Source organism: Anser brachyrhynchus, assembly GCF_964034855.1.
Source record: "Anser brachyrhynchus genome assembly, chromosome: 1".
NCBI lineage: Eukaryota > Metazoa > Chordata > Aves > Anseriformes > Anatidae > Anser > Anser brachyrhynchus.
Genome location: NC_137694.1, coordinates 55650079 through 55676512, shown reverse-complemented (window position 1 = coordinate 55676512; position 26434 = coordinate 55650079). Strand labels below are relative to the sequence as shown.

The 26434-nt window shown below is 48.0% G+C and overlaps 1 protein-coding gene across 3 annotated transcripts; it reads left to right on the top strand.

The window, feature by feature from the left end:
- Nucleotides 1–868: 868 nt before the first annotated feature.
- On the top strand, nt 869–20476 carry CYTH4 (cytohesin 4). 3 transcript variants are annotated; one of them, XM_080576771.1, is made up of 14 exons: nt 869–1322; nt 6427–6509; nt 7011–7231; nt 8784–8881; nt 9136–9202; nt 11538–11656; nt 12045–12125; nt 12747–12859; nt 13422–13570; nt 15449–15560; nt 16017–16093; nt 16450–16521; nt 17123–17277; nt 17591–18722. In XM_080576771.1, the coding sequence occupies exons 3-14, from the start codon at nt 7172–7174 to the stop codon at nt 17661–17663; spliced, it is 1176 nt and encodes a 391-aa protein (XP_080432897.1). In that variant the 5' UTR covers nt 869–1322; nt 6427–6509; nt 7011–7171; the 3' UTR covers nt 17664–18722. The 3 variants fall into 3 exon arrangements, 2 of the variants coding, with proteins under 2 accessions (XP_080432897.1, XP_080432896.1); XR_013945159.1 differs by lacking the exon at nt 7011–7231 and adding an exon at nt 19095–20476 and having other exon boundaries at nt 877–1322; nt 17591–17778; XM_080576770.1 differs by lacking the exon at nt 7011–7231 and having other exon boundaries at nt 879–1322.
- The last annotated feature ends 5958 nt before the right edge of the window (nt 20477–26434 follow it).

Genomic DNA, 26434 nt, shown 5'->3' with positions numbered 1-26434 from the left:
ACTCTTCCTAACAATCACAGGTTATTTGTAGCTTCGCCTCCAGCTGCCTGCGTGGAGCCATCCTGAATTTCTGCCACCTCTTGACACAATGCCTTCAAGGCTGGGATATCTCCTACTTTTGTTTGGAAGTTCATTAGAGCACTTTTCCTTTGTCCTGCTCAAGGCCTGCTGTGAGTACAGCAACAGCTGGGGATGCTAAGAATGTAGAGTGCTCCAGAGGCAAATATTCACACATGGACAGGAGCTGTCCCTCAACAGCTTCAGTCCTGCTAGAGGAAGCAAGAGTCCTGCCTGGGCATTACATCTGGTTTGATTTTTACCTTGACCTATTTATTCATCAATTCTTCTGGCTCTGGCATGGTGCTCTCTTGCGCACTTCTCCTTTTTTTTTTTCCCCACATTGCCAATGTCAGAGATCTACCACGGAAAGCAAGAATGAGAGTGTACATGGTAACCAAATACAACTAACTCAAGGGGAAGTGAGGGGAACACAGCTTTCTGGAACTGTGTGTACGTGTATGTGTGGGAGGGACTGGGGGAATGGAACGTTTCTCCTGTCTCACAGATGAAGAGAGAACCACAGGTTCCCTCTAAAAACATTTTAACCCAGCTTTTCCATCAGCAGGAGTATCACTAAACCTGAGAGAGGACTTCTTTCCTCCTTGGTTCAGTTTGTTAATGGAAGAAGGAGCAAGACCTACAGTACACATCACATAGTGGGGGGTGAGGGAGGGAAAAGAAGAAAAAGACGCTCTTCTCCCCGGCCTCCATCAACCACCCTCCAGTTCTGGAGCGTTCACCCACCCACAACCTGCTGCAGAATTAACACAGGAAGAATCTTTCCTTTAAAATGAAACCACTTCCTGAATTAGATGGGTTTTCTGAATCAGGAACTTCCTTTTATCCTCCTCTCTCACTGGAGTGTCCCAGACAAAATCCCAAGGTACTGTCACTGCTCATTTCAGTCCCCTCAAACACAAATGTGGGCTCAGATGTTCTCCCCAAAAGCTGCTGGGGTGGATTTGCATTGCATATTTGTGGATTTGCACTGCAGAAGTAGCCAAGGAGCCTCTGCTAGGTCAGAGCAGCGTGCACACACAGCTTCCTTCACTGATACAAGCTCATGAGATGTGGTCGGAGGGACGAGGAGGGGAAGGGAGGAGCCAGAGGGCAACCCGCCCCCCCTAAAGCTGCTGCAGTTTTGGTCACTGGCTCCAAGTTGTTTCAGTTCTGTGAAGCATCTGAGCAAGCAGAAAGCAAGGAAGAACAACACCTTTGTGGAAAACACGTTGGGCTCTTCAGGATGGACTTTTCTCCTGCTGGTAAGCCTCAACCGCCTTTTGTATTGTTTTCAGTGAGGGCTGTGCACCCAGTTTGATGGGGCAGAGCACACCATGAAATCCCAGTGGTGAGTGAATGCTGCTGCTGGTGGCAGGAGAAACGAGATGGTGGAAGATCCCTGGTGGTACAGTTACTTGCTTGGCAGCCTTGAGCAGCAGGCATGGTTTTGCTTTTACTTGCTCTTTCATGAGGAAACTCCTTTCAGCTCAGGAGAAATGCTCCCACTGACCTGAATGTCTCTTGTGCTCAGAGTTCCTACTGTGCTGGTGATCCTAAGCTGAGCTGACTCAGGGATATCAAGGGTTTATGCAACACTTGGGATGAGCACCTATAAGCTTTGGCTTCTCACCATGCAACTTTGGCATGGCTTGCAAGCTCCTCTGTGACATTTCCCTACAGCCTGCAGAGGCTGGCTTGCATTTGCAGAGTGTCTCATGCAGTTGGGTGTCCCAGTGCAACAAGCTCGCTAGTCTTTTGGCGTTGGTAGCCTCTCTTGCTTATGTTTGTCAAAGGTTAGTGACTATATTCGGGTTCTAACACCTGAAAGTGACCTGCAGGTGGGTTTGCCTTGTCCTGAAATAATCTAAAAAAGCAGGCGTGGGTGGGGAAGGTAAGCCACATCTGAGGAACTGAGAGAGATCTCGGGTTTTATTTCCTAGTTCGGCAGATGGTGGATAAAGTGGTAGGGATTCAGCAGAGAAAGGGACACTACTGGACTGAACATTTTCAGCCTTCTTCTGAAGATCTATGCATCCGTATGTCTGAGAGTGGGAAGGACTGAGGCTGAACAAGGGCCAGGAAGAAAAGGGATCATCGTGGAATGGCCCTGCTGTGTCTGACCCCCTGTCCTAGCCAGCTATTGTGTGTAGGAAGTGGAACAGACAATGAAGTGGAAAAAAGCAGTGCCCGCTTTGAACAACTCTTCTGCACCTTTTAGCTCCTTAGTCAAAAAAAAAAAAAAAAAAAAAGAGCATGATCAAACTGCATACCAGGCTTGCTTGGCAGGGAAATTGGTAGGACCAATTTCTGGCAGAGCTCTTGCCAGCAACTGGCTATTCATGTTGGTGAAAGCAGGGCTCTTCAAGTCACCTGGCCCTCACCACCTGAAATCCATGGTGGACAAAGTTGCTGCGAGACAAACCGGGCAGGAGGAGATGGGATACTTCATGTTTTGCTTCTTCTTTTGGGGTGTGCTTTCTGCAGAAGTGGAGGTCCTCAGAACAGGTGGTGCAACACTCATTCACTCAAGTTGTGCATTGCCAAGCTGTTCGTCTTAAATTTGCACACTGCAGTAGTGCAGTGGGGTTCTGCTCTTCTTCACACCTTTCCCCCCTGTATCTGGATTGTGCAAATTCTACCTCTGTGAGGTCCATTTTTAATTTCTTCTGGCAGCGGCTGGTGGAGAACTGTAGAGTAGCTGCAAGAGAGAGACAGATTGGGTGGGAGGGGACTGAGGAGCTGGAGAGCTTCCTGCTACCGACCTGGCACTAGTGTAGGTGGTGGTCTGCACAGGAGATGACACGGAATCTGTATTAATAAAAATAAATAAGTGAATAAATAAAGAATTGAGGTGAAATTCTTCTACCAGACAGCCTCACCCATGCAGGAGGTGCCCACCAGGATGCTCTGCTTGTGTGTCGTTATGGGTAGGTGTTCCCAAACCCTTCAGCAGCCACACTCAGAGCCCTACCTTACCGTGCAAATGGGCCAGCCGAACCTCTGCTGTCACGCTGTGGGTGGGTAGCACATGGATGGTCTGTAACGGTGCTACAGACACAGTCATTCTTGATAACCTTCTGCTGATGTTTCTGCAGTCCATCCTTCCAGCTCTCCTGTGTGCTCACTTCCCACTTCTATTCTCCAAATGCCACATTCTCCATTCATATACTTTTGCCTGGGATTGAAGACTCAGCACGTGGACAGCTCTGCACAGCCCATGGCTATGGGAAATGAATTCTTTGTTCTTCTCTTTGCTGGTCACCCAGAATTTTGGGTAACTTAAGCCTGCCCTCCAGATGGGGAGGCTGAGGCCATAAGTCTCCACAACTGGAACTGAAGTCTGTGTTCTGTTTTGAGAAACAGCACTAAGAATACAAGCCTGGGCAATTCATGAAGAACTGGCAGGTCTTCATGACCTCAGCCTCAAGGCGTAAGTCCCACAAGTGCCATGCTCATGCGCATTCCTTTCAACATTCACTCTCTGAAAATAAATTCCAAGCAGCAACTTCAGGTCCTCTCTGGAGAGGATGCCAACCAGTATCAACATTGTTTGCATGTTGTGCATGGACTTAAAGACTTCAGAGTTGGTTTGGGTAGCAGCATCCCCCTGAAACTTGTGGGTGTTCTTCATCAGTGTGAAATTTCCCTTGTGCAGAGAAGCCTGACAAGGGCTATGCTTCATCTGTGTCCTGATCTAGCCCTAGAGGGAAGTGGAACTTGGTGGTCGTGAGGACTTTGACAGCTCTGAAAGCCGTTCCCCAGCACCCAGGTGCAGGGCTGAATTCCCTGTGCCATTGCAAGGGGCTGGAGTAAGCCAGGCGGTGGCTGACTCAGAGCCTCCCTCTCCTACTGATGTGGCTCATTCTGAAAGCGGAGAAGGAAGGAGAGGCAAGGCAGTCTGCTCCTATTCACTCATCTGCTGCTTGCCCAGCTGCCTTTGCTGCTTTCTGTGCCTTTCTGTGGACAGTTCCCCAAATGAGCCTTTTGCATTCACTTCCCCTAATTGTAGACCCCAATGCATACAGTAAAGTTGATGAACAGCCTCAAAATAGCCTTCAGCAGAGCATTAGGCCTTCTGTTAGGGAAGCAGAGTAACGTGCAGGAACTGACCTCAGAATTATTTTCTGAGGATATCGGGGACTTAAGCTGCTTAGGAAACCTTACAAGGACCCTCTGTGCAACTCTGTGTAAATCACTCTCAAATTTTGCTCCAGGCATCGTTTTCCTTCCCATTTCACCCTGTCTTATCTCTTGATTCCCTCCCCTTCTTCGTGACTCACATGCTTCGTCTCATCCACCCTCCCCACTCACAGTCTTTCCCACATGGTTCTCATTTCGACACACTGGACAGGTAAATCACTTGGGGTTTTCAGAGGTTCGGGAGGAAGGGGGACAGAGTTATTTACAATCTCAGTGGGGGTCGTGCGGGTGAGATGGTGCCCTCTGGGAGCCTCAGGTCTCTTTGAGATGCTTTGAGCTGCTTCGGCAGACAGGGAACAACTGAAGCAAAGCAACCAGCCACACCACAGACACTGTGCACGGGGTGGGGGGAAGGAGAGGTTCCTCAGGTAAGTCCTGCTGCAGTGCTTCGTTGGAAAGAAATATGTGACAGTGTCTGAGCGAGAATGTGACAAATAATTCCATAATTACTGGACCCTACAGGGGTGAGGGAAATAAAGCTGAGGAGACTGAGAGGCTGGCTTCATCTCCTGCAGACTCCAGACCCAAAGTAAACTGAAAGACCCAGGCGCTGCTCACAGGCAGGGCAGACGTTCAAGGGGAAGTCAGCGACCCGCCTGATGAGCAGCAAAGCCGCTGCGCTGCGAGCTGCCGAGTGACACGGGTTTTCCTCCTCTCTTGACCGTCCTCAGCAGCAGGCAGCTTCTTTCAGCTCTTCGTGAGGGCTGCCCACAGAGCTGGGAGGGGACGTGAGCCCTTGCCATCCCTGGTTTCATGCTGTCTGCTTGCCCGGTGCTTTCCCCCCAGCAATGCGACAGCCTCTCCCCTGGGAATGCAATGCTTTAAAGCAGCTGCAGGAGCGATGGGGAGAGGCTGCAGCCTGAGAAAGGTGAGAGAACACCTTAGTGTGACTTAGCTCATGGAAACCCAACCAGCCAGGAGGATGGGGGAAAGATCAGAAGCAGGGAAGGCAGGTCTTTATCGGCTGTTGTGTCCATGGCAGGAAAGAACAATATGGACTCCAAGATGACTGCCTTTGTCCTCTTTTCCTTTTGTCTCTCTTGGCTGGTTCCTTCCCCTTTTTCCCCACTCATATTTATAGCAGTTGTTTTGCATGTGAGAGCCACACTAAGAGAATTTCCAAGGCAGCTGGTTCCACTTCCTCTTTTTCCAGGAAGATGGGAGGCCCAGGGGATTTTGGCTTATGAAACAATGGAGCAGGGCATCCATTAAGTTGCCCTGACTTGCTGGGGAATCTCTCTCTCAGTGCTCAGATGCAGCAAGGATTCTGGCTGCAAGTTCTGCAGTGAGCTCCCAGCAGCTCCAGTGCCCTCAGCCTTGTGTGAGCCCCCTGTGTTTTCCTGGGGCTTACCATCTGCTTTGCCTCTCTGTGCTGCCACCTCCTCTTTCTCCTTGCTGGAGAGGCTGTGCTTCAGCAGGATTATATTTAGCAGCAGTGCTGTCACCCCAATTCTTCTAGGTCTTTTATGAATCATTTTGTGGTCTCCTTGGCTCTGTTGTTATCTGTTTGACTTCCTGTACATTGCAAGGAAGCCTGTTTGTATTTCTGTATTGTCTGTAGTCCACAGTGGGGAGGAAAGCAGATTAACAGCCTCCCACGGATGCTTCTTCTTCAGCAAGGCTTTCATTCCCCAGATCCTGCCCTCAGACTTGAAAAATCTTGATTCTCTTTCTCAACCCATTTTTGTCTCTAGCTGTGGTGGATCAATCAATGAAGCAAGTGTCTCTTCATGGGAGGCTTGGAGTTAGATGGAGTATTTAGGTCACAGGTTGCTTGAACCAAAAGGCCTTGTACATAAGGGTGACTGACACAAAAAACACCAAAGAGCATTTGGTAAGACCTCTTCATTGTGCTTGCAATGACTAAAACTGGTTGTGTGGGTGGGTGGGTGGGTTGCTGCAGGATTAGAGGTTTACCAGCAGAGAGGCTGGCTACTAGGCGGGATATATGAGGCTGTGCTGCTGGCTCTGGACTGATAAACTTTTGCAAGGCAAAGCTCAGGCACAGTGGCTGCAACAGCATGGAACATAGATGTTGGAGCATAGAAATCAGAGCTGCTGTGACGTGACCCTTGGAGAGGATAGGCACTGAGAAATTGAGATGGTTTTTCCTGTGATTATGTTGGCCTCAGTACTATTTTCACAGGCACCGGTTTGCTCTTTCAGGGTCATCTGACCTGAGCGAGGCTGAAGAGGCTGAAATAGAGACAATAAAGCAGCACAGAGAAGAGCTCTTAGAGGACATTAAGGTAAGGACCATCCTCTTCCTCCTGTCTGACTAACCTCAAAACTCTTCACCAAGGAATCTCTACGTGTAACGGTTCAGGCCATGCAGAAGTGCTCCTGTGCAGGAGATACTTGCTTTGGCATGATCCAAGTTGAATTCTGAGCTGCAGGCTGCCCTGGCATATTTGTCACCAGCATCCATCCAACCTGTGGTACTGTCATCAGCTCATTAACGGGGATGAACTGGGATTGTATATTTAGGGTTAAGGAAATGAGTAGGATTTTACTAAGCCATATTGGCAGGGATCTGGCTTGGCATTTATGGTTATTTCAAATTATTGATTACCTTATAATGACATATCAGTCTGAGTTACCTGCTGCATCCATCTTTTTTTTCAAATTTTTGTTCCATTCATGAACCTTTAAGTCCTCCTTGAAGGACCCAGTCTCTTTTGAAAGGTGTGATGGAACATCCTTCCACACAAGCTTCCATGGTTGAATTTGCTTTTCTTCTTTTCTTTTAGCAGACCCAAACATTTCTCCACTGACTCCTAAACAGTCTGAAAGTGACAGATTCAAAATCAGTCCGTATTACCACATCACAGTCATGCATGGGGCTGTACAACTTCTGCTCTTCTGCCTCCATCACCATGGAATGTGTGCTCTCATCTTGCACTGAGTTTGCATGCACAGCATGAGGATGTCCGGATACCTGGAGAATGAGTGCAGTATTTCCTTGAATAGAGTAAAAGATTAAGCCAAACTACCTATCACTTCTCAGGCTTCCAGACTTAACATTTCTGCTGCAAAATCAGAATGGTGTCTTGCCTCCTCTTACAAAACAGACTGTGAATATATATGTGCACGTGGTTTGCTTGTGCTTGTTTTTTATCTCTTCGGTTTTCAGGATGTGCAATGGGCACTGTAGGAAGTATGATATTTGAGCAGGAATACTACATTTTTTACCCACTATGGACAGAGAAAAGATGCTAGGCTGCACTGACCCTTATTCTAAATCCTAAAGCCATTAGCCAGTCGGGTGTGCATTGTCCAGTTTAGCAGGATGAGTTCAGGTGAACAGGTACCTAGAAATAGAAATCTTTTCCCATCTGGATTTCTTCAGAATCTATTTAGCAATACCCTTTAACACAAAGACTGGGGACAGGGGGGTTGTTGTCTGGTGGGGGAAAAAGAGGAGGAAAGAGGACAGGCCTAATCTTGCCTGCTACACCGCCAAAAGACAGTAGAAAAGAAAATAACAAAGCTGATAATCATTTGAAACTCAGGAGCTAAGATCACGTATTTGTGACAGTTGTGCAATATCTTACGCTTATTAAGGAACACGCCCAGCTCTGGCAAACTGACGAAGCAAAACAAAATGAAGGTCAGAGCAAAACTGAAGTCCAGAAGATCTTTTAAATTGTAGGATATTGGAGAACTTCAGTTTCTCTGCTAGGGTGCACACCACCACTGTATCGTCACTCCTAGTTGAGGCAAAATTTTTCATATAACAACTCTTCTTTTCTTGCCTATTCTGGTTTGCAAAAGGAATAATTTGAGTGATTCCTGGAAGAGAGCTGTGATGCACTCTGGCTCTGAGGGGGACCCAAATTACAGAAGGGAAACATGGAGATTCTGAGACCGTGGTTTCCTTGGTAACACAGAATATCCCGCCAAGAAGGCTATGGCCTGTCACAAACCTAAAGGAAACTGGATTCTGCAACTGACTCTTAAAATTTGTCAGTGGTTCCTCTTCTTTTTGTCCTCCTCTCTTTCTTCACCTAAGACAGGTATCAGCTCACTGGTATTGAGTGATAGAAGCATTAAAAACTCTGTATTTCTCAACGTGGCCATTTCTGGTCCACACTGACCTCCCAGTTACTGGTTCCACTTCCCCTATCCTGGGTGTGTAACTAGGCTATGCAAAGCAAAAACTAGAAGGAAATGTGCATGATGTAAAGAGTCACATCTAACATTGTTTGAAGAATTGAAGTCAGCACTGGGATGAGTTCTTGGACTCATCTGGGCTGACTAAGCTTGATTACCCAGCCCTGAATGACAGCAGACATGGGAATATCCTCTGCGCCTTCATCCCATTATTATTATTTTTTTCAGCTGGAATCCCTTTTGGATGGGCAAGGTCACATCGAAGTTGTGCACGTTTCACAGACACCCTTGCCTGGTTCTGACTAGCTGACCTGGCCTTCTCCTATAACTGAGGGAAGAAGTAAAATATGCTCCTTACATCTGTTGCTTTTCCCTCAATCACTTTCACTCTCCTGATATTTCTTTTGCAGAAGTTGAAGGAACAGATTGCCCAAGTGTTTGCAGAGATTGAATGCTTCCAAAATGAAGAAAGGCAAGAGACAGACCATAACCCTGGGGAGCAGACCAGGCAAGTGGAACAAGATGGGTATTCCTTTGTTTATAAAGTCTCCCTCTTGATGTTGAGAAAACAAAAGCACCAATGGGATCTGGATCACAACAAGGACAGGAAAATGATGACAGGAATGCTATTCTGCTCTGAGATTTCTCTTTCTTTCTGGGCAGTTAGACATCTTACCTTGGGATATCTGAGTTGCCTTGTGAGTGTCCTAAGTGAAACACCTTTATTAGAAGTTTGACTTCCCTTCTTCTTTGTGTTTGCAGCAAACTATCGCAGAGGGATAAACTTCTGTCCCTGGGTCGGAAGAAATTCAACATGGACCCTGCAAAGGTAGGATTTGCTCATTCCAGCTATGAGGAGAAAGCTGTGAGGAAGAGGTTCTCATGGCTACTGGTCCACTTGCAGCTGCCCATGCCAAAGGAACTATGTCCAGAGAGTGTGGGGCTGGTTTCCTACCTTGCTAAGGCTCCAGTCAGTAGCACCTTCCTTCCTATCCCTGAATAAGGTATTTTGATAAGATCAAGCTATTTTGCCTCGCCATGTCAAGTAGGGCACTCCCCACATAGGGCATCCTATCAGATGCAAACCAAAGCTAGAAGAAATAAAGGGAGGATGGTTTAACGTTGTTGGTGTATCAAGAGATATTCTATTCCTCAGCCCAGCTCTTTTTGCCCGTATGAGGCTAAGAATTGCCCGTAATGTGATGGAGGGGGATAAAGTAAGGAGAAGGTGGGAAGTTCTGAGAGTGTGTCAGGTTCCTTGGTTCTTTCAGAACAGAAGTGGCCAACCTGCCTCTGTTGGTTAGGAATTAGTTTTGGTTTCATTCGTACTAGTTGGACTGGGGAGCGAGTCTAGATGCTCCACTTTCTGAGACTCTCGCCAGTGGTGTCTAGACCCCATAGCCTTCAGCCCTCTGCAGAAAGCTGCATGACTAAGTAGAGAAGATGTGAGAAAGACAGTTTTGTCTTCCTTCCACCTTACTGGTGGGCCAATTTTTGAGCTCTATAAAGAAAACCACAAGCTGCACTGAACAACCGCTCATCAGCAGCTAACCACAGCTAGCAGCTTGGACAGCTGCTGGTCTGAGTGTCAACTTTACGTGCCTCCTTTCCTCCTCTGCTGAGACCATCAGGATGCCTTCCCCAGCCCACACTGCAGTTGGAGTGCATGTCAATCCCTGGACATACCTCTGCCAGCAGGAGCTATTTTAAAGGACTGATAATGGTGCTTCCAGCTCACGTGAGAGCAGGCTTCCTTTCTGTCTTTTTGTCTGACCTTGGTTTGAGGCCCCAGAGGTGTATGTCTCTATAGCACTGTGCCATGCTGTGCAGAAATGCCCAAATCAATTCTGACTCCAAACTGTTTTAGCGTTATTAGTTCAATGCTGATCAGCCTGGTCAAATTCCTATACTATGTGTCCATATTGTTTTTAATTTAGAATAAGCACACCCAGATCTCTGTTTATTGCTCCCCTTTTTCTACATACTTTAGGTTGATAAGTCTTGCAGTGCAGGGAACTTTCTTTGCTACTTCCTGCTAAGGTTGTATTTCATCCAGGCAATGCTGATGAAATGAGTTCCTATCTCCAAGTGCTCAGGGCAAGTTCCCAAGTCTAGGGGAGGTAAGCGTTAGGAATACAGCTGAACAAAATCTTCTGGGAAAAATATTTTCTTCTGGAAAATGGAGCTCCACCGTCACTGCAATAATTTGCAAAATTAAATTGATTTAACTGAAATTTCATCTGGGGAAAAAGAAAGGAAAATAGTGTGGAGAAATCTCCCAAACATTCCAATTTCTTCTTTTGAAACTGCTTTTTCTTTGGGGCATAATAGAAATAGTTTTTTATATATTACAAGGCAAAGTGAATTGATTCTGTTGAAGTAGAACGTTTTGATGGATCTAAAACAATTTTCATTCCTTTATTGCATTTTGTGAGGAGAACTGCAGTGTGGTCTGGAGAATTGCAGTGTTCTTAGATATTGTTATGAATCTGAACCAAACCGCAACTTTCTGTAACTTTGAAAATCATAAAATTCTCTCTAAAATAGAATGTTGGCTGTTTGCACAGCCCATCTCAGGCTCTCTATATTTTTTAAAAAACACCCTCCATCCTTACTGGCTTGGGAAGATGGAGCTTAAGAGATTACAGACTTTTCTGTTCTGTGGCCTACAAGAAAATTTGGGGGAAAAAAAAAGTATCAAGCCCACATTTTTGTTTGAATATATTTTTTAATTAGGTCTTCTTATTTTCAAGCAAACATTTTTCTTTAAGTTGATTTGGAAAAAAAATGGCAATTAGGGACAGAACACTACAATACTTTGATTGAAAATATTAAAAGGAACACTTTTGACTGCCTTAAATCTACCTGACTGTTTGGACTTCTGGCCTACACTGCCCTTTTTTGTTTGCTTTAGTTTCCAGTTCAGTGAAATATTTCTCCAAGTCTATAGATGAACTGGGTGTGAGACTGACCCACTGCAGTAGACAAAGATGGATGGAATAAGGGTGGGGAGATGGCAGTGTCCTCTCATGGAGGGGCTGGGGACTAACAGAGGAGGCAAAATCATCAAAACTAGGGAAAGCTGATATCAGGATACTGAAGTCCTACCTTTGCACCAGCCCAAAAATCTGTCTAACTTTGCTGTCTTGCTTCTCCTCTCCCAGGGGATCCAGTACCTGATTGAGCAACAGCTATTATCCTCAGACCTGCAGGAAATTGCCAAATTCCTCCACAAGGGTGAAGGCCTGAACAAGACAGCCATTGGGGATTACCTGGGTGGGAGGTGAGCTACCCAGCCCAGATGAGGAGGCCTGTTAGAGGCTCTGTCCTGCCTGGCCCCTCTCAGCCACCCTTTTAGATGACCCCTGGGAGACCACAGGCAGGAGATCACTGAATGTGATCTCACACTGCAGTGGGCTCGGTGGGCAGGACACCTTGGAGGATGTCCTTTGGAGTGTGGCTAAGGCTGGCTGTATGGACTACCTGTCCTTCCATCTGTACTGGAGTCAGTCTTCCCAGACAAGACTGTTGCCCATGCATCTTGGCTCCTTGTTGGGTAGAGGAGATGGGGAGGCTGGGAGGGGGCCAGGTGCATGTCGTCACACCATGGGGCATCCAAACTGAGCAGGGCCAAAGCTCTCTTCTAATCTTTTCCCTCTGTCCTCTCCCAGGGACCCCACAAACATTCAGATCCTCCAAGCTTTCGTGGCATGTCACCAATTTGCCAATCTCAACCTGGTGCAGGCACTAAGGTGAGTGAGCGTGTAGGAAGTAGCAGATGGAGCTGGAACCTGCTCAGCCACTGGGTCTTACTACCCAGGAAGGTGATGAAAGCCACACTGGGATGAGATGGGGCATCCCAAGGCCCTGCTGTGTGTGTTGGTTCTAAGCCTGTTTCTCTGCGAGGTGTTAACATAACTTTCCTTGGAAGACCTCTTTCATGGCCTGTAGAAGGTTCTAGCCATTTACAGGGAAGATGGAGAAAGCGAGGTGGGTCATTCGTAGCTTCAGTGGATGGGGTAACTTATTTTTTGTACCAGGAAATATGTCAGTCCACAGTGTCCATTATGTCAGTGACAAAGTGAATTCTGCCTTAGAGCAACTCATTCTCTTACAGGCCAGCAGAGCACTCCCTAGGGAAAAGGATGTTTACAGTATGCTCAGTTCTGCTTCCTCCTTTTAGGGAGTTTAAGGCTGATGAACCCAAGGAATTTGTAGAGAGAGAAACAGATCTCCTGCTTCCTGTGCTGTGTTGTTTCCCTGGTGTGATGGGATGCCTTCTTGTATTTTCGTGGTGTCTCATGGGCTGAGAGAAGGGATAAAAGCCCCTTGCAGACCATCTGACTAACCCTCTGACATGCTACTCCTGACAGACAGTTCCTATGGAGCTTCCGGCTGCCTGGGGAAGCACAGAAGATTGACCGCATGATGGAGGCCTTTGCCAACTGGTACTGCAAGTGTAACCCAGGAGTATTCCAGTCCACAGGTAGTCATGGGGAGGAGAAGGCCTGTGAAGCTGAGATCCACTGTTTCCTAGAGAGAGGAGCCTTCCTTTCCAATTCACAATGCACAGAAAGCATCACTTGGAAGTGTGGATGCTGTCTTTCATATTCTCTTACCTTAAGTTAAAAGAGGCAGACCAGTTCCTGTGAAGCTTTTCAGTAGGCTGAGGGATCTTCAGTCCTCATTTTGCTACTGTGCTCCATCCCATCCCAACAGGGATTAGGCTTGAGAAGTGCTCCCAGCCCCACGTGAAGTGCACCTCATCACAGCAAGGATAGGACTTACAGACATGGGTCTGTAGAAACTTCCCTGCTAGCAGAGCTGTTACCTGACCAGATCTCTCCAGCTTGCCATCATAGGAGATCAACTCTCCTCTAGCCCTGTCTGTCTTTCGTCTAGCATAGGAGAAATCTCCCTGTTCCTCCTACAGCTGAGGGGGTGAGGCTGTTCACCAGCAACTGGAGCCCAGCTACCTGTTAGAATGGGGATTGATTTGTCCTCTAAGACAAATGCCATCAGTCCTGTTTTTCCTTTCTCATTGACAGATACCTGTTATATACTCTCCTTCTCTATCATCATGCTTAACACTAGCCTGCACAATCCCAATGTGAAAGATAAACCCCCATTTGAAAGATTTGTATCCATCAACCGAGGCATTGACAATGGAGCAGACCTGCCAGAAGAGCTCTTAAAGGTAAGAAACGCTCTGGCCTCCCATTTTCCATCAGTCCTGTTTTCTCTCTGGTTTGGGGTCCACTGAGAATCAAAGGTCCATATGTCTCAGTGTAATGCAGGTCTATTGACCTTCTGCCCTATAAGGGGGAGGGCTACTCAAGGAAAAAGGGAAATAGGTACAAAAACAAATCTGGAAAACATGGAAACATCTTTGGAGAGAGGCTGTACACATGCTTGTTGATGAGGACAAGAGAAACATGTCTGGAGACATTCAGTGAATAGCAGTATGGGTTTAAGCAAGTTTGTCTTTTTAAGCGTGTCTGTGTGAGAGAGGAACAGATATTGTAACTGTGAGCCAGAGGAGGACATACTGAGAGAGAGACACACACAAAGACAGAGCAAGTGTGTAAGAGATGGCCTAAATATGTGGCGTGCAGGCAAGTACTCAGGGAGTGTGAGACAAAGACAACCTATAAAAGATGTCTGTGAGCAGCCCAGGGAGTGCAACACCACCTTTGTGGGAGGAAGTCGGGGGCAGAGCGGCGGGTCTCTGTGTGCTGTGTAGGTCTGAGGCTGTGTGAACGGGGCACCCGCCTCTTTGGGACCTAGCTGGACACCTGGCTCCTTTAGCCATCTCAGAAAGCCCTAGCTTCCTAGGGAACTGGCTGTTTCTTGAGGATGTGTGCTTCTGTGGCAATGTTAATGTAGCCCAGAGTATGTATCCCTTCCCCTTGTTCATACCTAAATGAATACCTGTAGCTTTCTCCAGTATTCCCATCAGTCAGGGCCTGAATTCTCTCACAGCAGGATATATCTTTGTGCAAGTAGCACCAACAAGCCCCAGCTGAGTGTCAGGGTCTCTTTCAGCATCTATAAAGCTTTTAGTATGTCCATAGCATCTCTGATCGCAGAGGATGAAGATGCAGAAGGGGAGACAGAGATAGGAGAGGCACCTATTACAAAAGCTGGAGCTACCAGTTTCCAGGGACTGTGCAGGCACAGGACCTGCCCTCTTAGGCAAGGTGGAAGTCGGCAGGCTTATGACATTTGTCTGGTTTCACTCAGCCAACCTGGGTGGAATAACTCATGCTTTGCATCAAAGAGGCTGCCTGCACCCTGTGTTTGGGTTTGCTGAGCAGCATCTCCTCAGGATAAAAGCTTTAGATTTTCTCCAGTATGTCATTTATTTCACGCAATCTGGGGAAAGTTGCAGGAGCCTGTACTTTTAATTTTTTTCATGACTTGGGTAATAAGTGATGGTAAATGCCAGTGATGTGAGCAAAATCTTGGTACCCTTTGAAAGCTAGTAACCTGCCTCTCTGTCAATTCTGCTGTTATGAAAGTCACATTTTGTGTAATCATCAATGCCAAATGCCATGGTTCTGCGAAATATGTCTCCTTGCGGTCATGCAGATGCGCGCGTTGGTCTCTGCACACAAGTTCTCGGCAGAGTATTTGATCATTGGATGGTGCACCACCAACCCAGAGCCCAAATGGGGCTGCAGTCTGTGTCACCCACCTCCCACCCCTACACTTCCTTAGTATTACCTCGTTGCCACCCACAGCAGTCAGTCCTTGCATGACATGCTGAGGTCAGTCACTGCAGCCTGTTTTTGATATAGGCACGTGGTTTTGTGAGTTTCCAAAATGGGTCTCTCTCTCTTTTTTTTTTTCTTTCTTTTTTTGACACAGGATGCAGAAAATTTGCAATCACCTTTGAGACCCTGTGAGGTGTACGTTGAGGGCTGTTGCATCCCCAGTACTCCCTGTCCACCCTCCTCTCCCTTCACCTGCCCCTATGTAGCGTGAAGGGCCTGGGATGGCTGTGTACAAGCTTTGTCAGAAGTGTGTCTTTCTTTCTTTCTCTCGCTCTCCCCCCTCCAATGCTCCGGGGCAGAATCTGTTTGAGAGCATAAAGAACGAGCCGTTCTCCATACCAGAAGATGATGGGAATGATCTGACGCATACTTTCTTCAACCCTAGCCGCGAGGGATGGCTACTGAAACTAGGTAAGGGACAGGCTTCCCCTAGCTCCTCTGAGTTCCCTGCCCTCATGCCGCCCATCACAAATCTCCCCCAGGAGCTCACTCGGGATCCAAAAACCCAGCCGGGCACCAGCATCTCCACTGTCCTTCCACTGCTGCAGTGGGGTGAGGCTGACACCTGCTGTTGAAATCTGCTGTTGAGCCTGCTTTCTCCTCCCAGCCCCTCTCCTACAGGGTCTCTCTGCTCCAAAAGGGGACCCAGAAAGATATCCCTTACCCCTCCCCATTCGTAGCCCCACCACAGCAAAATTGGCTCCCTGTGTGTTGTGTGTGTCCTCCATATGGCATCAACTCGGTGGGGAGCACTGCGGTTTCCTCCTTGGGGATCAAATCAGCCTGCCCATGTGTGTGTATAGAGCAGGGCTGGGGGGAGGATGGCAAAGTGTGGGACTAATGGCTTTTGAATCTCACTGCCTTTAGGAGGACGTGTGAAAACCTGGAAGCGCCGCTGGTTCATTCTGACTGACAACTGCCTGTACTACTTTGAATACACCACGGTAAAGGATTAACTCTGGGTTGGGAAACTGTGTGCTGGGTGGTTACAAGCCCCTGAGAGGCCAGGGAGGAGCAGAGGGTAGGGGGCAGCTCTGTCCTTCAACCCCATGCTCCCAGTCTGAGCTCAGACCTCCCTTCTCTCCTATGCTGTTTCCTCTGGTCTGGATGATGGGAGAGGCTGGACACTGAAGCTATTGCTGTGGCCTCTTGTAAATAAGCTCCCTATAGTGTTAATGCAGGCACACACTGCTCTTGTCACCTCCACAAAGACACACGTCTGGGAAATCAGAGAGGCTATGTATAGTGGCAGAGATGTAGGGAACATCTTGGGTGTTAATTTATATTTCCTTGCCTGCAGGACAAAGAGCCTCTGGGCATTATCCCCCTGGAGAACCTATCAGTCCGGAAGGTGGATGACCCCAAAAAGCCAGTAAGTCTCCACTGCTTGGTACTCTGCCAGTGCAGGCTCTCGGGTGTTCAGTGGGAAGAGAGGGTGCATCACTGGTGAGGGCCAAGGTGGCTGGGGGCACACTCTGGCTCTGGGGGAGGTGGGTAGTGCTGTGGGGTTAGGGAACGTGCCCAGGAAGGGGCAATTTTTCTTCTCTGTGCATCTTCTGTGCAAAGCCACTCCCCTGATATGGCATGACTTTGTGAGAAATACCTCTTCCATCTTTGTGGTAGCAAGCAAAAGAGAGGATGTCGCATCTACTCAAAAGGGGGAGAGATTTTTATGTATGAAGCAGGGTGACAGATCCCATAAGGTGTTCTGTGATAACTGCTGATACTCCACCTCTCCATGAAAGCTGTTTTAGTGTCCAGCCCTTCATAGGAGGCATGTGTTTACCTCAGAGGCATGGTTCGGAGATCTAACATAAGGGGATTCTTGGGGCAGGGAAGGTGAGACTATTGCATTTCAAAGACAGTCAATGCTTTCCTCCCTTTTGAAAGCTCTCTGACCCTGTCACCCGTGGCATAGCTTCCTTGCTCCCCCTGTCCTCTGCTGCAATTCCATTTTGTTCCCTTTCTGACAGAACTGCTTCGAGCTCTTTAATCCCAACTGCAAAGGGCAGAAGATCAAAGCCTGCAAAACAGATGGAGATGGGAAGGTGGTTGAAGGCAAGCATCAGTCCTACAAGATCTCAGCAGCCACACCAGCAGAACGTGATGAGTGGATTGAGGCAATAAGGTGAGGAGACCAGAAGTGGAAGCCTGAGCCTGTCTTTGTCCAGCCCTGGGACAGTCACACAATTTATTTGGCTACCAGGGAATACAGCCTGAAAAAGAGGGCGGGGAGAAACGTTTGCAGCCTAACAACTGCTTGATGTCAAGGGGTTTTAAGGCCCCTTCTGGAGAATCTAACCATAGCTAAATTCTCCTCTACTTGCAAACCTCCGGTCCTGCTTTTTGGTGAGCTCTCTTGGGCAGGTTCAAGTAGGTTGCCTGTGCTGTCCTCCAGCATTAAATCTCTTGCTCTTGCTCTCATTTCCCTCTATTTCCAGGACCAGCATAACACAGGATCCTTTCTATGATCTGGTCTCCGCCCGAAAGAAAAAGATTGCCAACAAAAACTGAGCCCTGAGCTGGTCACTGGCAGCAGGAAACTGTATTTGTTGGGCAGCTTCCCTCTCATGCGGGGCACTTCCAGTGAAGAAATTCAGAAGCATTGGCTCCCTCTGCCTCCCACATGGTAGGAAGATGACTGACAGGACAACTTAGCAGATTTGCTTCTTCCCTTTCCAACCTGAAGGCAGAGGCACTGGGTGCAACCCGCTGAGGGCTGTCTGAGCTGTGGGCACAGCATGTCCCATGTCATAACACAAAGGCTGCACAGTGTCTAGCCTTTGGGTTCTTCCGTATAGCTCCAGGCATGAAGGACAAGATTTGAGGGGAGAAGAGAATGTCTCCAGTACGTCTCCAGCCCCCAGGCAACCCCTCCAGCTATCAGATGAGGCCTGGTTATTTTTCTGAGGAACTATGTGGGTGCTCTCAGGCCAGCAAAGCATGGTCCAGTCAGTTGCAGAGTAGAAAAGCTCCATTGTTTTCTCTTCCTTGAACAGAAGTGCAGTGGTTATGGCGAACGTGCAGCTGATATTTAAGATCTCCAGGATGAAATCAGAGGACAAGGGAAAATAAGAAGCTCTCTGTTCAGAAGAGAGCCTCCTTACCTCTTCCTACAGCCATGAGGGCTGTAATCCTGGAAAGTCCCTGCTCTGCAGCTGAGACATAGGTTTTAGGAAGTAATTGCTGTTAGATGGGGAGATAAGGTGTACACTGAGTGTATAGAGGCTGCTGGGCCAGGGAAGCAGCTCTGGGTCTTTGTCTCTCTATTTTGATACTCAGGGACCACCACAGGTCCCCCCAGGGAAGAACCCCAAACACTAGCTCTCCTCCTGGCTGATGACTTCCCAGCAAACTTTGCTTCTTTGCACCACCCCAGAGGCCCAGACCGTGTATCTGAAAGGTCTGCAGCCAGCAGGCATGACAAATCAGAGGTGCATATAAACCACATGCACATACAGACAGGCATGCACACACACAGAGGCATTCCCACCTTCACAGACTGGTTTCACCTGGCGCCTGCTGCTTTTGTCTCTTGTGTGAAGAAATAAAAGTGTCTGAAACAAGCCGAAACCTCAGGGCAGTGCGATCGTTTTCGTGATAAAAGCAGAGGATGTGAGATAAGATGTGCCGTGTTCCTGTGTGCAGCAAAGCAGACGGAGCTCCGCCGCAGCTCTGCAGTGCACCCAAGATGCAGGAGGGCTGAGCGCTGGCACAGGCGGGCAGCTCTTGGGAGAAATAAACAGGACAGGAGGAAAGGTGAAAAAGGGAATGGAAACACTGAGAGCTGGGAATGGCATGGATGCAAGTACTAGAGAGCCGGTATGGAAAATTACACTTGCAGGGTTAAAGGCCTCGATAAGCTACTGCTATTTTACCCCTTACATTTCAGGGCTCTCCTAGTAAACACCGGGGCTCAAGTCTCTGCCTTTTTTCTTCCTGCAGAGGGCTCTGTCCACCAGGAAATCCGCAGCAGAGCCTGCACCGCCTGATTATTCATTCCAGTTATTTTTGCCTGAGCCACAGGAACGTTGAATTAATTTCGGGAGGCAGGGAGTGTGTCTCGGAGTTGAAGCACGCGCGCACCCTGGAGAAGGAACGTGAAGGTTTTCTTCTGCTCGCGCCTGCAAATGTCTCCCGTGCTGAATCTCTTTGTCACTGATGTGATACGGAGTGAGTTTTTTGCCCACTGCTATGTAGTACGTCTGCACACACACATCCGCTCTCGCTCTGGGTGCAATGCAGGAGGAAAGGTCACGTCCAGAGGTGGGAGGAGAAGTCAGAATCTGGCCCCTCATGCTGGCGACATCTCCAGCATGTATAAAAGAAATGTACAAGATGCCCCAGAGCCTAGGATTTGGGTGAGAAATGTCTATTTTAGTGCCTCTCAGGGTTTCCGTGTGCTCTGTGTGCCAAAAGGCACCCAAATGTAGCTCTTCTGCCCGCACTCTGGTTTGGGGAGAGGGAATTCAGGCTAAACTCTTCCTGGAGCTTACCTGGTTCATTCCTTTGGCAGCAGAGACTTCCCAAGCAATTCCTGTTCCCAAATTCCTGAAATTCTCTTCAGGTTGCCTGCGTCCCTTCCTGTCCCTCCTTCCCCCAGATACCCACACTGCAAATTAGAATTATTTTTAATGGGGTGAGGGAGGATCCCTTGTGAGAAGCAAAACAGAACACGGAGAAGGGCAGTTGTGTCATTTCCACCGATCAAAATAACCACAAGAATGAGGTGAAGATGGACTGGGTTTCCTCTCTCTGTAGAGGCTGAGGTAGGGAGACAGAGACCATAAGTTTGAGTGAACACAGTGGTACCTGATATTGCCCACCAGCAATGCAACATGTACGCTCGCCAAGTGCTATCCCAAACCTCATGCCTGCTGACTACCAATGTGTCTGTATGAGGAGGGAGCAAAATGACAAAAATTGGCCAGGGTGTCTCAGGCCAGATCTATAAAATTTGGCAATCCACTTGTATCAGTGTGCCTTGGCAGCCACGCTTGGAGCTGTTGCAAACTCGTGATGGGAACAACTTGTATAACTGGAACAGCACCACCGGGCAATGAGTTGCTGCTGGTCACCATCACAGATTTCCTTCTCAGAGGGCACTACACACAGGTGCATACACACGAACACACACACACAGACCTTCAGGTACTAAACCTGGCAGATTGCTACCTGGTCGATGTGTTCCTTTTTCTGCTCGTAGGCAGCACACGTGGGTCACACAGACATACGTGCAGAAGACTGGCATTTACTCTCTGTGTGCCCAAGGACTCCTGTGCACACCCAGTAATTTGTTTTCATAATAAACGTCTGTTTTCACAAAAGGCCTGGGAAGAGAATATCATGGATGTGTGGACTAGACCACATCACTGCATCCTGCCTCCTCCCCCTTCTTCCCTTCCTCCCGTCCCTGTTTATCAGCTCCTTTTTGGAAGGCTAATACATTTTAAAAAGGCTTTCTAGAAATTGCTTGCAAGCAACAGAGATGGAGCAGCTGTGAGGGAGCCAGCAGACTAATTCAGCACTGCTTATATACCTAGCAAAGGGTAGAGAAAACCTTTCAGAGGTGGAGGGGAGGGCAGCGTGGAAGGCACTGAGACATTTGGGACTGAGAGCACATCAAAGCTCGTGGGTCGAACCTGTCTTTTCCCAAGGGGTGACTGCCCTTGCTGATAGGAGCTCATGAGCAAACGGAGGCTTGTTGGACAGCAAGGGTCTGCAAGAGAGGTGGCTGGGGTGGTGGGTAGTGGCAGGGTGGGAGCACCGATCTGGCATACACTGCTGGCTGGCCTGGAGCTGCTCAGCTGTGTGTCACACACCCTTTAACACAAAGGGAAAATCAAGTGGCTCTTTTCTGCTAGCTAAAAAGGGGGTTTGGAGCAGAACTGCAACCTTTCAGTTCCCTCTGTGGCTGTGATACGCCATGTGAGCCCCACATCTCAACCTGCTGCAGCAATGCAGAGGTTGCAACCGAGAGGGATTGACAGGTCTTCCAGCTCATACCATAAACCTGGAGAAAAAGAAGGCTCTTACAAGAGCATCAGAGGGATGGGAGCCAGACTTATACCCTCTGGGATCAGTCATTTGTATGGAAAGAGGCACATCACTGCCGTATTTGAATGATGCAGTCAGATTTATGGGGGGCAACAGGAGCAATTCTTCCCGTCGCCCATCCCTTATGATTGGTGGCTGGAATGCCACTGGTTACCTGAGGAATAAGGTAAAACACTGCTCTACTTCCACCCTCTTAAAACTTTGCTTGAATATGCATTTTACACAGAAGATGCAGAGCACAAAGGCAAAGGGCAGCATGGCTCTCAACGACAGCACCACGACCTTTCTGCTGTGCCTTGCTCTGCCTCATTTCTGCCTCCCTCCTGACAGTGGGCCAGCCTGAGGGGCTGGAGGAAGCCGGAGCAAATCAGGGTCAAGACCTGGCCAGGGTTTCTTGGACTGTCACCACTATCACATCTGTAGCGGCTCTGCTCTAAGTGCCTGAGACAGGGGTGCGCAGCACTCTCATCTCACCGTGCCATTTCCAATCCTGCTGCCTCCCTGCGATGAAGATGAATGTGGCCTGTCCCAGGTTATCATATTTCTGTGTGTGTGAGCCTGTGTACAGACATCAGCTTGTGCTTGAAGGCTGATGCTGTTGGGCTAACTGCAGGGACATCTTGTACAGTGGGACGGGGGGGATTGTAGGGAGTCAGGGAGCATGGAGTAGACCGGGTCCTTTGTGGGTCATTGGTAAATAAGGGCTTGTAGTGTCAAGAGCATGTCTTCCACCTCAACTCTGGAGCAAGGGTGACACAGATGTCGGCACTAAGTGCACCATGACATCCCTTGAACAGCCTACGACCTTTAGTGCAGCCACCGTGTCACACTGCCCAGGGGCACTCATATCTCAGGGGCTCTCCTCTCCCCATGAGGGGTAGGGAGCCAGACGCAGGTACACACACAGACCACGTGCATCCCGTCCCAATGCATCTCCTCTATCTCTCCTTCCAGAAGGAAAAACAGGCTGAGGAGAAGATGGAGATAGGAGAGGAGCAGGGCAGGTCAGTCCTTGTGGAGTGGGACAGCTCCTATCCCATGGGGGCTATGCTTATGGGAAGACAACCTGGAGCAGAATTTGGGGAAGGACTGTGGTGGCTGTATTAAGCCACATTGCAAGGTGAGACATGTAACAGTCCTTTCTTCTGAGCTCCTAGGCTGACCTTAAGGCACCTACACGACAAAAACATTTTCTGCTGCTCCTTTAACCATGGTGGGTGGAAGCAAGGTTCCTGGGGATGGCTGAAGAGGTGGTGATTTGTGCAATTAATGTCTAATCAGTTCTATGAATATTTATTGCTAGTCAGCAAGCTCCTGACTTGACTGACAGCGAAACCCCATCAGACCAGAGTCACATTCACAGCTAAATCGGAGCCTACTTTGGGGTTCACAGATGCAAAAGGCCCAAAAGGTATAACCATCCCGCTGCTTGTGGCAGGCACAGGAACCTCCTCAAAATTTTATTCAAACCCTTTTTAAGGAGAAAAAAATATATATTTTTAAAAAATTGTCTATCTGGGGAAAGGCACCTTGACATTTGCTGATATATTAGCAAACTTAACCTGTGACTGAGTCTGAGCTTGTTCTGTATGTGTAAGTGTGGGTGTGTGCACATGTGCTCATTTATTTTCTAACGCAACACGGGAGCAAAAATAAAAAGGAGAGAAATATGAATTCCTGCACCTGTTTGAAAAGCCACAAAGCAGTCAGGACATTCCTGGAGCTTTTCATTGACCCTTCACCCACCATGGCATAAAATACATAGAAAGCCAGTATTTTGATTCCTTGGGAAATACTACTTTTTGGACTTTCTGCGATCATCAGAATTTTGATGTTTCTCAGCTTTTCTCTTTTCCACGATCCCTCAGAATGACTTTCTCCCTGCTCTGATCATTCTAACTTCACTTCTGCCTCTGACTTCTCCTTCCCGTGGTGCGTCCTTCAGCTGGGTCCTCTCCATAAAGGTGCCACTTGCCCTCCCACCTTCAACAACCCCCCTTTCCTTTTTCCTGGCCTGCAGTGCTGCTCCTCCTGCTCTTCCTGCTTCCTGGACAGGCTCTGCTCTGGGAGCTCAGAGCCTGCCTTGGCAGAGCTCTGGGGAAAACCCCCTATTATCTGTGCAAAGACAGTTGCTAAAACCTGAGCCAAGCTCTCCAGCTCCCGCTGCTCACCTGCAGCTTGGGTTTGTGCTGGAGGCTCTGCCAAAAGCCTGTTATTACCTAAATGAAAAAGACACGCAGCCCTCCCTGAGAAGAAAGAGGCGCAGATAACAGTGATTTGTCTCCTGCCTGCTGCCTTCTGACTGGGAAAAAAATCCAAAATTTCCCCAGGGCTTCCAGGAAAGGCCCTGAGGAGGGAGAGCACAGAGGCAGCGCTGCACAGTGAGGGCCACGTTTGCACTTTCTGCATGGATAAGATCCTGTGATTTCAGTAGCAGGGTGGGAGAAGACCCCCTGTATTTGCACCGCAGACATCCCTTTCCTCTCATGTGATTGTGTGTGAGCTTATATAGGACTGGGAAAATACAAAATGAGAGCCAATAACAGACCCAGAATAAACAGCAAGGTATCAGGGGAGGGATGGAAGGGAGGGCTCGAAGCCTGAAGCCATTATCATCGTGTAAGAGGGCTCTGTTCTGCAAGTATCTGGCTATTGTTTTCCTTGCTGCAGCCCTTGACTTGCCTCACCAGCTCCGCCACTGTGCTGTGGAGCTGTGATTTCAAAATCCAGGAGCTAATGTGCTGCTTGGCCTCCTCTCCACCAGGCGTTCAGCAGGGGAAAGTGTGCTTCACACACCAAGGGGCTGGAGGGGCTTCAACAGAGGCAGTGGAAAAGGGCTTCTCTATCCCAAGCTAGACCAAAATATCACTAAACTTCCCAAACAGAAAACTGGACTTCAAAAAAAAAACACACAAAATCTCATTTGAATGTCCAAGAGACCCTTGTTTGGTTACATTTTGAGGCTATTTTGCCCCTCCGGAGAAGAGAAAGTAACTTGCTTCTTTCCTTCCTTTTTTTGTATTTGATGTGAGAATTGAAATTGTCATTTGATTGCCCCAGCTCCAGGTGCAGGGGCTTTGTGTTAAGTATCACGATGCTTAGGACAAAATGGTGAGAATCTGCATCGTTTCCATGCAATCCTATCAGATGCCTAAACTTCTGCTGTAAAGTGTGTTCTTAGACTTCTTTCTTCCCCTAAATGCTTGCTCTCCTGTGTTCCCAGCACCTGATCAAAATATCTCTGCACCAATTGCAGTTTTGCTCAATCCTTTGTAATAACACACAGAATTTTTTTTTTTTAATTAAAAAAAAAAAAGAAAAAAAAAGAAAAAAAAAAAAGAAAAAAGACCAACAACTCAGAATGTGCTAGAAATAGTTCGGAATGCTGCTAGGAGATTCTAAGTCATCCAGGCTGGTTAGATAACCCCTAGCAAACCCTCTGTCCTGTAGTCTGGTTTGGGAGCTGCTGCATATATCCTCTCCCCTCCCCAGTGCAGGCAGGCTGCTTCTGTGAGCTGGGGATTGCTAAAAGATTGAAAACCTGTTGGTACGAATTTCAGAGATGCCTGGCAGGGGCAGCTGAAGCAATGAAGGGTTCAGTGTATTAAACTCACCATACTAAAGCCATAATGGGATTTTGCATGCTGCTGCGACCAGAATGCTCAAACCAGCTCAGCATCTCGCCTCATCAGACATGCTTTCAGTATGTCTTTCTTGCTCCAGTTGCTCTTCCCCTACCTATAGTGCATGTCCCACTCATAAGGCTTTGGTAAAATGTTTTACTAAAGAACAGAAAGGGGGGCTTTCCCCTTGTGGCCACCAAGTCCCATAGATATGCTGGCTTCTTCCTCTGCTCCTTTTAGGATGCGATAAGCATCATTTATAGGTGAGAATATGTCAGTGGTGGAGGGGAAAGGGCAGAATTGCTCCCGAGGAAGAAGAAGCAAGAAAGTGAGTTTCTGAGGAGGTGGGTCAGAAGTATGTGAATAGACGGCTTGGGAAGAGACAAGTCAAATGACAAATCTGAAAATTTTTGAAAATTTGGAAATGAACATGAAGGAAGTCTGTGAAGAAAGACTGGGAGCAGGGATGCTGCAGGGGACGAGCTGGGAATGGCTTGGGGAGGGGAAGACTTCAGAATGAGGGGGGTGTGGATGGGCATCTGATTCAGGGAGAGGGTATGTAGGGACTGGGGCTGTGAGAAGACAGGCACTGGGTCTGAACTGGGTTTGCAGTCTATGGTCAGAGCAGTGCAGGGGTGTGCAGGTACATTTGGAGGGAACATGCATTAAGAGTTATTTAAAAAAAAAAGCCAGTTTGTAATCAGAAAGCTGGGATTTGCTTTACTGGATGTGCCTCTCCTCTGCAAACCATTTGAGAGACTTCAATTTGTTAAATCCCTTGCTCTGGCGGAGGTGAGGAGGTCAAATGCCTTTTGGGGGATAGACACTTGGCAAAGCTGTTTTCCTACTGTTGCAGAGCCCTTATCTCACCCCCGTTTCAGGCTATAATACGTAGAAAGAAAAAAACTAGATTAAATACAGGGACAGATGTGAGAAAGAACCCTCAATTCACCTTGCAAGGCTGTGTGCTCTCACCCTATTCAGGAGGCCAGCCTCCCATCGGTGGTGACCAGTTCTGAGGTTTCTGACTGTGCAAGGAGCAGGTTCTGCACATATCATCCCTATGCATCAGGGAGACAAGAGGTGGTGGCAGGGCTTGCGCATCTGGGGAGAAGCCTGATTAGTAAATCTGTTCTTGCTTTAATCTCTAGTGTGTTTGGGATCAGGGATTCTTCACCTCAGGCACTGTTGTAGCCTCTGGCCAAGAGGGCTGGCTCTGGGGAGATGCCCAAGGGCTGGGGAACCTCTTTAGACCTGAAGTATAGGTCTGTTTAGACCTGGAAGTCCAGGATAGAAAGGAGGAAAAAGCACAGACAAAATAAGGACTGAAGAAGATAAGCAAGGAAGAAAAAATGACTAAGTGAGAAGAAAGCAGGCAGGTCCACAGGGAGATGCACCAGGGCAGTCTGTGTTCATGTTTATTTAGAAATATTGCTGTGGGCTCCCTCGTTGCCTGATCATTTTAGCCTGACCAGTGATCGTCTGCTCATCGGATCATAGACTAGAGGCAAGAAGACACCAGGCTGTCTTCAAGAGAGGTTTTGACTCCCAGGAGGAACTAACGTACAAGAACTCCTTCAGAAACACTCTTAAAAACAAGGAAGA

Bases quoted from the DNA above. Each gene is read 5' to 3' on its own strand.
- CYTH4 (XM_080576770.1), top strand. From the start codon at position 1,124: ATGAGATGTGGTCGGAGGGACGAGGAGGGGAAGGGAGGAGCCAGAGGG. The intron at 13,571-15,448 runs GTAAGAAACGCT...GCTCCGGGGCAG, and splicing joins TGCCAGAAGAGCTCTTAAAG to AATCTGTTTGAGAGCATAAA. The intron at 16,522-17,122 runs GTAAGTCTCCAC...CCTTTCTGACAG, and splicing joins TGGATGACCCCAAAAAGCCA to AACTGCTTCGAGCTCTTTAA.